Here is a 12,999-nt window from a genome sequence, read left to right as displayed (position 1 = left end):
ATAGTCCGGCAAGGATACACCCTCAATTTGGCCTCAAAACCTCCAAATTGTCCACCGGGAGCTCAGTCTTACAGCTTCCAGCACAAGCAGGTACTTGCAGAGGAACTCTCCGCCCTTCTCAGCGCCAATGCGGTCGAGCCCGTGCCATCCGGGCAAGAAGGGCTGGGATTCTATTCCAGGTACTTCCTTGTGGAAAAGAAAACAGGGGGGATGCGTCCCATCCTAGACCTAAGGGCCCTGAACAAATATCTCGTAAAAGAAAAGTTCAGGATGCTTTCCCTGGGCACCCTCCTTCCCATGATTCAGGAAAACGATTGGCTATGCTCTCTGGACTTGAAGGATGCCTACACACACATCCCGATACTGCCAGCTCACAGGCAGTATCTGCGATTTCAGCTGGGCACACGTCACTTCCAGTACTGTGTGCTACCCTTTGGGCTCGCCTCTGCGCCCAGGGTGTTCACAAAGTGCTTAGCTGTAGTAGCAGCGGCACTTCGCAGGCTGGGGGTGCACGTGTTCCCATATCTCGATGATTGGCTGGTGAAGAACACATCCGAGGCAGGAGCCCTGCAGTCCATGCAGATGACTATTCGCCTCCTGGAGCTACTGGGGTTTGTGATAAATTATCCAAAGTCCCATCTTCTCCCAGTGCAGAGACTCGAATTCATAGGAGCTCTGCTGGATTCTTGGACGGCTCGCGCCTATCTCCCAGAGACGAGAGCCAACAACTTGTTGTCCCTCGTCTCGCGGGTGCGAGCGTCCCAGTAGATCACAGCTCGGCAGATGTTGAGATTGCTGGGCCACATGGCCTCCACAGTTCATGTGACTCCCATGGCCCGCCTTCACATGAGATCTGCTCAATGGACCCTAGCTTCCCAGTGGTTTCAGGCTGCTGGGGATCTAGAAGACGTAATCCACCTGTCCACGAGTTTTCTCGAATCCCTGTATTGGTGGACGATTTGGTCCAATTTGACTCTGGGACGCCCTTTCCAAATTCCTCAGCCACAAAAAGTGCTGACCACGGATGCGTCTCTCCTGGGGTGGGGAGCTCATGTCGATGGGCTTCACACCCAAGGAAGCTGGTCCCTCCAAGAACGCGATCTGCAGATCAATCTTCTGGAGTTGCGAGCGATCTGGAACGCTCTGAAGGCTTTCAGAGATCGGCTGTCCCACCAAATTATCCAAATTCAGACAGACAACCAGGTTGCCATGTACTACGTCAACAAGCAGGGGGGCACCGGATCTCGCCCCCTGTGTCAGGAAGCCGTCAGCATGTGGCTCTGGGCTCGCCGTCACGGCATGGTGCTCCAAGCCACATATCTGGCAGGCGTAAACAACAGTCTGGCCGACAGGTTGAGCAGGATTATGCAACCTCACGAGTGGTCGCTCAATTCCCGTGTAGTGCGCCAGATCTTCCAGGTGTGGGGCACCCCCTTGGTAGACCTCTTCGCATCTCGAGCCAACCACAAAGTCCCTCAGTTCTGTTCCAGGCTTCAGGCCCACGGCAGACTGGCATCGGATGCCTTCCTCCTGGATTGGGGGGAGGGTCTGCTGTATGCTTATCCTCCCATACCTCTGGTGGGGAAGACTTTGTTGAAACTCAAGCAAGACCGAGGCACCATGATTCTGATTGCTCCTTTTTGGCTGTGTCAGATCTGGTTCCCTCTTCTTCTGGAGTTGTCCTCCGAAGAACCGTGGAGATTGGAGTGTTTTCCGACCCTAATCACGCAGGACGAAGGGGCGCTTCTGCATCCCAACCTCCTGTCCCTGGCTCTCACGGCCTGGATGTTGAGAGCGTAGACTTTGCCTCTTTGGGCCTGTCAGAGGGTGTCTCCTGTATCTTGCTTGCTTTCAGGAAAGATTCCACCAAGAGGAGTTACTTCTTTCTGTGGAGGAGGTTTGCCGTCTGGTGTGACAGCAAGGCCCTAGATCCTCGCTCTTGTCCTACACAGACCCTGCTTGAATACCTTCTGCACTTGTCTGAGTCTGGTCTCAAGACCAACTCTGTAAGGGTTCACCTTAGTGCAATCAGTGCATACCATTACTGTGTGGAAGGTAAGCCGATCTCAGGACAGCCTTTAGTTGTTCGCTTCATGAGAGGTTTGCTTTTGTCAAAGCCCCCTGTCAAGCCTCCTACAGTGTCATGGGATCTCAATGTCGTTCTCACCCAGCTGATGAAACCTCCTTTTGAGCCACTGAATTCCTGCCATCTGAAGTACTTGACCTGGAAGGTCATTTTCTTGGTGGCAGTTACTTCAGCTCGTAGAGTCAGTGAGCTTCAGGCCCTGGTAGCCCAGGCCCCTTACACCAAATTTCATCATAACAGAGTAGTCCTCCGCACTCACCCTAAGTTCTTGCCAAAGGTCGTGTCGGAGTTCCATCTGAACCAGTCAATTGTCTTGCCAACATTCTTTCCCCGTCCTCATTCCTGCCCTGCTGAACATCAGCTGCACACATTGGACTGCAAGAGAGCATTGGCCTTCTACCTGGAGCGGACACAGCCCAACAGACAGTCCGCCCAATTGTTTGTTTCTTTTGATCCCAATAGGAGGGGAGTGGCTGTGGGGAAACGCACCATATCCAATTGGCTAGCAGATTGCATTTCCTTCACTTACGCCCAGGCGGGGCTGGCTCTTGAGGGTCATGTCACGGCTCATAATGTTAGAGCCATGGCTGCGTCGGTAGCCCACTTGAAGTCAGCCACCATTGAAGAGATCTGCAAAGCTGCGACGTGGTCATCTGTCCACACATTCACATCTCATTACTGCCTGCAGCAGGATACCCGACGCGACAGTCGGTTCGGGCAGTCAGTTCTTCAGAACCTGTTTGGGCTTTAGGATCTAACTCCACCCCCCGAGGGCCCTGTTTGTTCTGTTCCAGGCTGCACTCTCAGTTAGTTGGTAATTTTTTAGGTCAATCTCAGTTATGTCCTCGCCGTTGCGAGGCCCAATTGACCATGGTTGTTGTTTTGAGTGAGCCTGGGGGCTAGGGATACCCCATCAGTGAGAAGAAGCAGCCTGCTTGTCCTCGGAGAAAGCGAATGCTACATACCTGTAGAAGGTATTCTCCGAGGACAGCAGGCTGATTGTTCTCACAAACCCGCCCGCCTCCCCTTTGGAGTTGTGTCTTCCCTTGTCTTTGTCTTGCTACATACGGGACTGACGAACACGAGCCGGTTCGGGCGGGAAGACGGCCGCGCATGCGCGGTGCGCATGGGCGCGCGAGGACTAGCAAAGGCCTTTGCTAGTGAAGATTCCGATTGAGGGGGCTGCCGTGGACGTCACCCATCAGTGAGAACAATCAGCCTGCTGTCCTCGGAGAATACCTTCTACAGGTATGTAGCATTCGCTATAGCGCTACAAGGCGTACGCAGCGCTGCTATCACAAGGTCCTCACAAAGGATGCTTCCATTTTAGGTTGGGATGGTAACCTTAATGGTCTCTACACACAGGGTTCTTGGTCCCCACAGAAGAAACAACATCATATCATCCTCCTGGAATTGCGAGCAGTCTGGAACACGTCAAAACTTTCCAATACCATATTCTCGATCAGGTAACATTCATTCACACAGACAACCAGGTTGACATGTATTACCTGAACAAACAAGAAGAAACAGATTCTTACAACCTCTGTTGGCAAGCAATCCAGGTATAGACTTGGGGGCGCCTTATCAAAACATCTGTATAAGAGCTGTTTACCTAGCCAGCAAACAGAATGCTGTGGCAAACAAATTGAGCAGAGTCCTTCAACCTGACAAATGGTCCCTCAGAATCTCTGTAGTTTGTCAAATATTCCAACAGTGGGGGACCCCAGCGTTAGATCTCTTTGCTTCTTCTCCAGAACAGCAAGCTTCCCTGCTTTTGTTCCAGGATATATGCTTCCAACTGTACAGACCCAGATGCCTTCTTGCTCCACTGGGGAATGGACCTTCTATATGTATTTCCCCCACCACCTACCTCTCATAGGGAAAACTTTTCTCAAACTACATTGAGACCAAGGGACCATGATTCTAATTGCTCCCTACTGGCCATGTCAAATCTGATTCCCTCTTCTTCTAGAGTTATCATCCAGAGAACCATTGAAGTTAGATCCTTTTCCAAACCTAATAACACAGAACAAGGGGACCCTCACTCTCTAGGCCTGACAGATTGGTTCCTGACTACATAGGTTTACGTTTCTTAAACCTTCCTGATGAAGTCTTTAGGATACTCCTAGCTTCTTGGAAACCTTCTACACAGAAATGTTACCATCTGGTGTGCATCCAGTGCACTCGATCTTGCTAGGAGCTCTCTGACTACCCTTATGGAATATCTCCTCTATCTTTTGCATTCTGGCCTCAAAACTAACTCAGGCAGAGTACACTTGAGTGCCATTAGCACATTTCACTTCAGAGTTGATAATAAACCAGTTTCTGTTCATCCCTTGACAATAAGATTCATGAAAGGTGTATTTCTTACCAAACCTCCTATCAAACCACTGCCTGTGGTTTGGGATCTCACTGTCATTCTCATAGCTCTCATGAAATCCTCTGTTTGAACAACTTTGTTCATGTTCTATGACGTTCCTCACACATAAGGTAGTGTTCTTAATAGCTCACTTCTGCCAGAAGAGTAAGCAAACTTCAGGCACTTGTGGCAGACACACCTTACACCACTTTCTACCATGAAGGGGTTGTACTTCGAAACTACCCCAAATTCCTCACTAAAGTGGTATGAAAACATGATGGCAGATAAGAGCCAAATGGCTCATCCAGTCTGCCCATCCATAGCAACCACTATATCCTCCTTTCCCTAAGAGATCCGACATGCCTGTCCCATGCTTTCTTAAATTTAGACACAGTCCTAGTCTCCACCACCTCCACTGGGATGCAGCTCCACGCATCCATCACCTTTTCCGTGAAAAATTATCCTTAGATTACTCTTGTGCCTATAACCTCTTAACTTCATCCTATGCCCTCTCATTCCAGAGTTTTCCTTCATGAAAGAGGATCACCTCTTGTACATTAATGCTACAGGGGTATTTAAATGTCTCTTATCATATCCCCTCTCTCCCACCTTTCTTCCAAAGTATACATATTGAGAGCCCAAGTCTGTCCCCATATCCTTTATGAAAGAGACCACTGACCAATTTTGTAGCCACCCTCTGGACTGACTCCATCCTGTTTGTATCTTTTTATAGGTGCAGTCTCCAGAATTGCACACCGTATTCTAAATGGGGCCTCATCGTATACAAGGGCACTATCACCTCTCTTTTTTTTTTCTCTGCTGGCCATTGCTCTCCCTGTGCACCTGAGCATCCTTCTGGCTTTGACCGTCACCTTTTCTATCTATTTGGCCACCTTGAGATCATCAGACAGTCACCCCCAAGTTTCACTCTTCTTTTGTACACAGAAATACTTCACCCCCTATACTATACCTTTCCCTTGGTGTTTTGCAACCTAATTGTATGACCCTGGCATTTATTTAGCATTAAATCTGAGTCGCCAATTGCTGGACTGTTTTTTCAAGCTTCGCCAGGTACCTCCGCATGCTATCCACACCCTCTGGGGTGTCTACCCTATTACAAAGTTTGTTATCATCTGCAAAGAGACAAACCTTACCAGACAGTCTTTCTGCAATATCAGTCAAAAAGATGTTAAAAAGAGCCAGCCCAAGGACTGATCCCTGTGGTACACCACTGATAAAATCCTTTTTCTTGAAGCAAACTTCACTTACCACTACCCTCGGTCTCCTTTCACTTAACTAGTTTTTAACCCAATTAGTTACTTTAGTGCCCATATTGAGGGCATTCAGTTTATTTATCAGTTGCCTGTGCAGAACATGTCAAAGGTTTTGCTAAAATTCAAGTACACCACATCTAGCACCCTTCCCATATTCAACTATTTGATCACCCAGTGAAAGAAATCAATCAGAGTTGTCTGTCAAGACCTGCCCCTAGTGAAACCATGCTGCCTCTGGTCCTGCAATACATTCAGTTCTAGAAACCTCAAAATCCTCTGCTTTAGAAGTGTTTCCGTTAGATTACTTACCACCAAGGTCAAACTAAAATGTCTGTAATTCCCAACCTCCTCCTTACTTGCACTACAGTGCAGAGAGACTACATCTGTCCTCTGGTCCTCCAGGACCACTTCAGACTCTAAGGAAGCACTGAAGAAGTCAGACAGTAGAGCTGCCAGAACTTCCCGGAGTTCTTTGACTGTCCTCAAATGTATCCCATCAGGCCCTATCGCTTTTGTCTGTTTTTTTTAGGTTAGCTAGCTCCTCACAAACAGTCTTCTGAGACTCGGTCCTGTTCTACCAAACATCCATTCCCATTATCATTTGTTTTCTGTGGTCCTTCGCAGCCTTTCATCCATGATCATAGAACAGAAATAATTGTTAAGCAGTTTTATCCTTATCAACTTCTACATATTCCTCCCCTTCCCTTCACCGTTGAGCCTCACTATGCCATTTTGGCACTTCCTCCTTTCACTTACATGAATCTAAAAAAAAATCTTTTCCCCCATTTTTACTGTACTGTCTATCTTTTCTTCCATTTATATCTTTGCTTTCCTGACAGTTTCTCTTAGCTTTTCTAGGTATTTTTGCCTGTCTTCCTCTTTCTGGGTCGTCTTGTAACTTATGAAGACAAACCTTTTTTTTCCCTTACCTTTTCAGCTACTACATTTGACAACCAAAGCAGCCGTCTCTTTCTCTTACTTTTACATACTTTTCTAACATGAAGGTTTGTCACCATTAACAGAGCTCCTTTCAGTTTTGCCCACTGCTGTTCTACTTCCCATCCATCTTGACAAAGTTAGTTCTTTTGAAGTCAAGAACCTTCAGTCTTGAATAAGTCCTCTCCTTATGTGTCTTAATATTGAACCACACTATCCGGTGATTGCTAGATGCCAAATGATCACCCACCGTAACATCAGAAACACTCTCCACGTTTGTAAGCACCAGGTCCAGAATAGCTTCATTCCACGTGGGTTCCATTACCAACTGCTGGAACAATTCTTACTATAGAGAATCCCAGATCCCCTTGCTTATAGACGACCCTGCAGTAAGGACACCCCAATTAATGTCTAGCATATTAAAATCACCTATCAGTAGTACTTCCTCTTTCATAGCTATCTTGTGAATGTCTTCAAGTAAATCTCTGTCCATGTCTTCTAATTGTAAATACTTTTTCTGTTCCCTCTTTCAGGATTAACCCACAGTGCTTCCTCCTTACCCCATATGCCCTGCAATCCTGTCACTTCAATATTATTCCTAACATATAATATCCTCAACCCTTTTTTTTCTTACCCTGTCTTTCCTGAATAGGTTATAGCCAGGAATAACTATATCCCAGTCATAATTCTCCGTGAACCACATCTTCCTGACCGCTACTAAATACAAGTCGGCTTCTACTGTTACCGCATCTAGATCCAGAAATTTGTTTACCATACTACGGGTATTGGTATACAAAGCTTTTCAGATATTGCTCTTTTTTCCGTTTCTATAAAAGTATTAGATATCTTACATTCTTGAGAGTTGTTAAGGACTTTGGGGCTTTTTTCACCCATCCCCAGCAAATCTAGTTTAAAGCCCTCTTTAGTATGTTAGCCAGTATGGAACACACTTTTTTCCCTTCTTTGGTAGATGGGACACAATCTCTGCTCAGTATACAGTGGGGGAAATAAGTATTTGATCCCTTGCTGATTTTGTAAGTTTGCCCACTGACAAAGACATGAGCAGCCCATAATTGAAGGGTAGGTTATTGGTAACAGTGAGAGATAGCACATCACAAATTAAATCCGGAAAATCACATTGTGGAAAGTATATGAATTTATTTGCATTCTGCAGAGGGAAATAAGTATTTGATCCCCCACCAACCAGTAAGAGATCTGGCCCCTACAGACCAGGTAGATGCTCCAAATCAACTCGTTACCTGCATGACAGACAGCTGTCGGCAATGGTCACCTGTATGAAAGACACCTGTCCACAGACTCAGTGAATCAGTCAGACTCTAACCTCTACAAAATGGCCAAGAGCAAGGAGCTGTCTAAGGATGTCAGGGACAAGATCATACACCTGCACAAGGCTGGAATGGGCTACAAAACCATCAGTAAGACGCTGGGCGAGAAGGAGACAACTGTTGGTGCCATAGTAAGAAAATGGAAGAAGTACAAAATGACTGTCAATCGACAAAGATCTGGGGCTCCACGCAAAATCTCACCTCGTGGGGTATCCTTGATCATAAGGAAGGTTAGAAATCAGCCTACAACTACAAGGGGGGAACTTGTCAATGATCTCAAGGCAGCTGGGACCACTGTCACCACGAAAACCATTGGTAACACATTACGACATAACGGATTGCAATCCTGCAGTGCCCGCAAGGTCCCCCTGCTCCGGAAGGCACATGTGACGGCCCGTCTGAAGTTTGCCAGTGAACACCTGGATGATGCCGAGAGTGATTGGGAGAAGGTGCTGTGGTCAGATGAGACAAAAATTGAGCTCTTTGGCATGAACTCAACTCGCCGTGTTTGGAGGAAGAGAAATGCTGCCTATGACCCAAAGAACACCGTCCCCACTGTCAAGCATGGAGGTGGAAATGTTATGTTTTGGGGGTGTTTCTCTGCTAAGGGCACAGGACTACTTCACCGCATCAATGGGAGAATGGATGGGGCCATGTACCGTACAATTCTGAGTGACAACCTCCTTCCCTCCGCCAGGGCCTTAAAAATGGGTCGTGGCTGGGTCTTCCAGCATGACAATGACCCAAAACATACAGCCAAGGCAACAAAGGAGTGGCTCAGGAAGAAGCACATTAGGGTCATGGAGTGGCCTAGCCAGTCACCAGACCTTAATCCCATTGAAAACTTATGGAGGGAGCTGAAGCTGCGAGTTGCCAAGCGACAGCCCAGAACTCTTAATGATTTAGAGATGATCTGCAAAGAGGAGTGGACCAAAATTCCTCCTGACATGTGTGCAAACCTCATCATCAACTACAGAAGACGTCTGACCGCTGTGCTTGCCAACAAGGGTTTTGCCACCAAGTATTAGGTCTTGTTTGCCAGAGGGATTAAATACTTATTTCCCTCTGCAGAATGCAAATAAATTCATATACTTTCCACAATGTGATTTTCCGGATTTAATTTGTGATGTGCTATCTCTCACTGTTACCAATAACCTACCCTTCAATTATGGGCTGCTCATGTCTTTGTCAGTGGGCAAACTTACAAAATCAGCAAGGGATCAAATACTTATTTCCCCCACTGTATATATATGTATATATATATAGATATAGATAGATATAACATAGTAACATAGTAGATGATGGCAGAAAAAGACCTGCATGGTCCATCCAGTCTGCCCAACAAGATAAACTCATATGTGTTACTTTTTGTGTATACCCTACTTTGATTTGTACCTGTCCTTTTCAGGGCACAGACCATATAAGTCTGCCCAGCACTATCCCCGCCTCCCACCACCGGCTCTGGCACAGACCTTATAAGTCTGCTCAGCACTATCCCCGCCTCCCACCACCGGCTCTGCCACCCAATCTCGGCTAAGCTCCTGAGGATCCATTCCTTCTGAACAGGATTCCTTTGTTTATCCCACGCATGTTTGAATTCCGTTATCGTTTTCATTTCCACCACCTCCCGCGGGAGGGCATTCCAAGCATCCACTACTCTCTCCTTGAAAAAATACTTCCTGACATTTTTCTTGAATCTGCCCCCCTTCAATCTCATTTCATGTCCTCTCGTTCTACCGCCTTCGCATCTCCAGAAAAGGTTCGTTTGCGAATTAATACCTTTCAAATATTTGAACGTCTGTATCATATCACCCGTTTCTCCTTTCCTACAGAGTATACATGTTTAGGTCCGCAAGTCTCTCCTCATACATCTTGTAACGCAAATCCCATACCATTCTCGTAGCTTTTCTTTGCCTTCTTCAATTCTTTTTACATCCTTAGCAATATACGGCCTTCAAAACTGAACACAATACTCCAGGTGGGGCCTCACCAACGACTTATACAGGGGCATCAACACCCCCTTTCTTCTGCTGGTCACACCTCTCTCTATACAGCCTAACAACCTTCTAGCTACGGCCACCACCTTGTCACACTGTTTCGTTGCCTTCAAATCCTCAGATACTATCACCCCCTCTCCCCGTCCGTACTTATCAGACTCTCCCCACCTAACACATACGTCTCCGGTGGATTCCTATTCCCTAATTGCATCACTTTGCATTTCTTCGCATTGAATTTTAATTGCCAAACCTTAGACCATTCTTCTAGCTTCCTCAGATCCTTTTTCATGTTTTCCACTCCCTCCCGGGTGTCCACTCTGTTACAGATCTTTGTATCATCCGCAAATAGGCAAACTTTACCTTCTATATATAAATAGATATATAGATATAGACACTTTCCCTGTGATTCTGTATGTCGTGCCAAGATTTCTGCATAGAAATCAAAGTGTATTCCTTAATGCACATAACTTAATTAGTTAACAAGCTATTCAGTGCTAATAATTGGATGTTAGCAACCAATTATCAGCACTGATTGGCATTAATTAGAATGTGCATTCGCTATTTGCTAAGTGTATTCTGTAACGTGGTGTGTGTAAATATGTTTCATAGTTGAAAAGTAGGCATGGTTATGGGCATAATTTCTAAAATCTATGCGCATTGTTATAGAATACACCCACTCTGCACATAATTTAGGCATCGAGATCTGCACCAGGTTTTACTTGGCATAATTGACTGCAACTACATTTAGTTGTGTAGACCGGTGCTCGACGTATTCTATAACCCACCTGGAAATTTAGACTTATTCTATAAAGTACACCTAAATTAAAGCAAACTTTATATAATACGCCCAAGCGAATTTAATTTTAGCGCAGATTTTTTTTAGTCGTGAGTATATAGAATCTAGTTCTTAGTGTAGATCATTGCTTGTGTGTTGACAGTAATCTTCACCATTGCTTTAGATTTAAAGTTGTAGCAATGCAGATTCTGAGATATAGCTGATTATAAGAAGTGGTTTGTGGTGAATTCATTTGAAACTGTTTAAAAGGCTTGCCAGTAAGAATAGATCAGGATCAGTGCTTTTTTAATCATTATTGATTTTTTTTTTTTCTAATTTCAGATTTGGCAGATTTACAGTGGCTGCACTACAGTCCAAAATAGATCAGAACGAACGTGAAACCAGTCGCTTGAAAAAAGCTCTAGAAAGAAGTGATAAATACATAGAGGAGCTAGAGTTGCAGGTTACACAGCTGAAGAGGGTAACAGGGATAAAAACCAGCATAGATTCTGCTTGTAAAGTCTCTGTTATAACTGAAGATCAGGGGTCTGAAGGCAGTCAAGATGCTTCATTGCTGAAAAATCCAGAGGAGAATACAGAGGAAACCATTCTAACTGTCAGCCAAAGTCCAGATCACCCTGAAAATCCCCCATCAATTTGTATAATGCAAGATAATCATCTGTATTCAGATTCTTCTAGTCCGGAAAGCTCAAATGGCTCTCGTGGTTCAATGGACAAAGAACATTTCTGTGATCATCAGGAGACACTGTTGAATACAACTGGAACAGCTACAAGTGCCTGTTTGGAAAAAGAATGGGAAGATAAACTTGAAGTCTATACACCATGTAAAGATAAAGAGTTCTGTGAGGTTCCATCTCCAGATACTCCTTCTGTGTCTCTTAGTTCCCTCTGTTTGAACCCCACTGGCCAGAAAAATAACCCTCATGGCAAACCTTCAACATACCTAAGAAAACTAATGTTTGAAGACCCCCACTCTGAAGAAAATGTGGATGGCAGCATAATTATGGAAGGACATAAAACATGTTCTAGCAGTTCAAAGAAATTGTCAGTGGAGCCAGTATTCTGGAACAGTGATCAGACTAATTATGACCCTGTTTTGCATTTTGAACCTTCAGAACAAAATTCATTGACTCCTCAGCCTGGGAAGTCATCAACAAAGTCCATTGACAAAGAAGGCCAAAATGTATTTAAAAGGTTACCAGCTGTAGGTGATCTTGAAGGAAATCGTACAAGAACATCCAGTGAAGCATCTATGGATGCCGCCTACCTTGATAAAATTAGTGAGTTGGATTCCATGATGTCTGAATCTGAAAGCAGCAAGAGCCCTCATAGTTCAAGGTCTGCTGATCTGGATGGTGCAACAAAGGTGACACAGTGCACTGTATTTATAAATAAATCAGACGATGATATGAAAGATGCAGCCAAAAAGACCATTATAAAATATTCTCATGTCAATGACCGGCTGCTAATTGAGAAAGAATGGAAACCAGTTACTTTACCAGCCCCTTCTCCTTGTAATGTAGACATGAATGAACATTTTTCTTTCCTTATAGATGATGATGCAGAAACTAATAAAATCAAGATCCCAAATAGTTGCTTTCAAAATGAAAAGTCTTCTCCTATTTTTTTCTTCTGCAACTCAAAAAAATTATTCAAGGATCCAAAGTCTGAGGCCTCAATTTTTAATATCTCTGCAGAGGAGCTTAACCTTCAAAATCGACTCCAGTCTCCCTGGCCTGCTAATTCTATCCTTGAAAATGAAAATAGGAATAGTAGTCATTCAACAAAAAGAAAAATGGAAAGCAGTGTTTCTAGTGATAGTCCATTAAAATCTTCAAAAAACTGAATTTTGACTTATTTACCATTTAAATGGCTGCAGTGTGTTAATCTACACTCACATGAAGAAATGAATGCTCTATCTCTGTGTTTTTTTCTTGAATAAACTTTTATCTCATTGGTGATTAAATAAAAACTGAATGGAGGTAAAAAGTACCTTCTCTGCACACATTTTTTTCTCTGTCATATGTTACTGATATTTTATATTTGGGAGTCTCCCAAAATATAGCATATGTGCCAGATGCTGTCCATGGATCTAATTTTTCTAGCCCTTTGTATTTTCCATGCCCATAGCTGATTCTGGCCAATAGAGGGTGTGTATACTTTTTTTTTCATTCACAGCAATGCTGGCAGGGTTCCTGTACTCCT

At 44.7% G+C, this 12,999-nt stretch overlaps 1 protein-coding gene across 1 annotated transcript in view; it reads left to right on the top strand.

The window, feature by feature from the left end:
- Positions 1–12,786, top strand: part of OBI1 (ORC ubiquitin ligase 1) — a 79,374-nt gene extending 66,588 nt beyond the window's left edge. The window contains exon 6 of the mRNA XM_030200622.1: positions 11,116–12,786. Within this exon, the coding sequence (XP_030056482.1) occupies positions 11,116–12,640 (1,525 nt within the window). The 3' untranslated portion in view covers positions 12,641–12,786. The remainder of the gene's footprint in view (positions 1–11,115) is intronic.
- The last annotated feature ends 213 nt before the right edge of the window (positions 12,787–12,999 follow it).

Source organism: Microcaecilia unicolor, chromosome 4, assembly GCF_901765095.1.
Source record: "Microcaecilia unicolor chromosome 4, aMicUni1.1, whole genome shotgun sequence".
In the NCBI taxonomy this organism is placed as follows: domain Eukaryota; kingdom Metazoa; phylum Chordata; class Amphibia; order Gymnophiona; family Siphonopidae; genus Microcaecilia; species Microcaecilia unicolor.
Note: the sequence above shows the minus strand (reverse complement) of the source record. Positions and strands in the feature narration are given on the sequence as shown.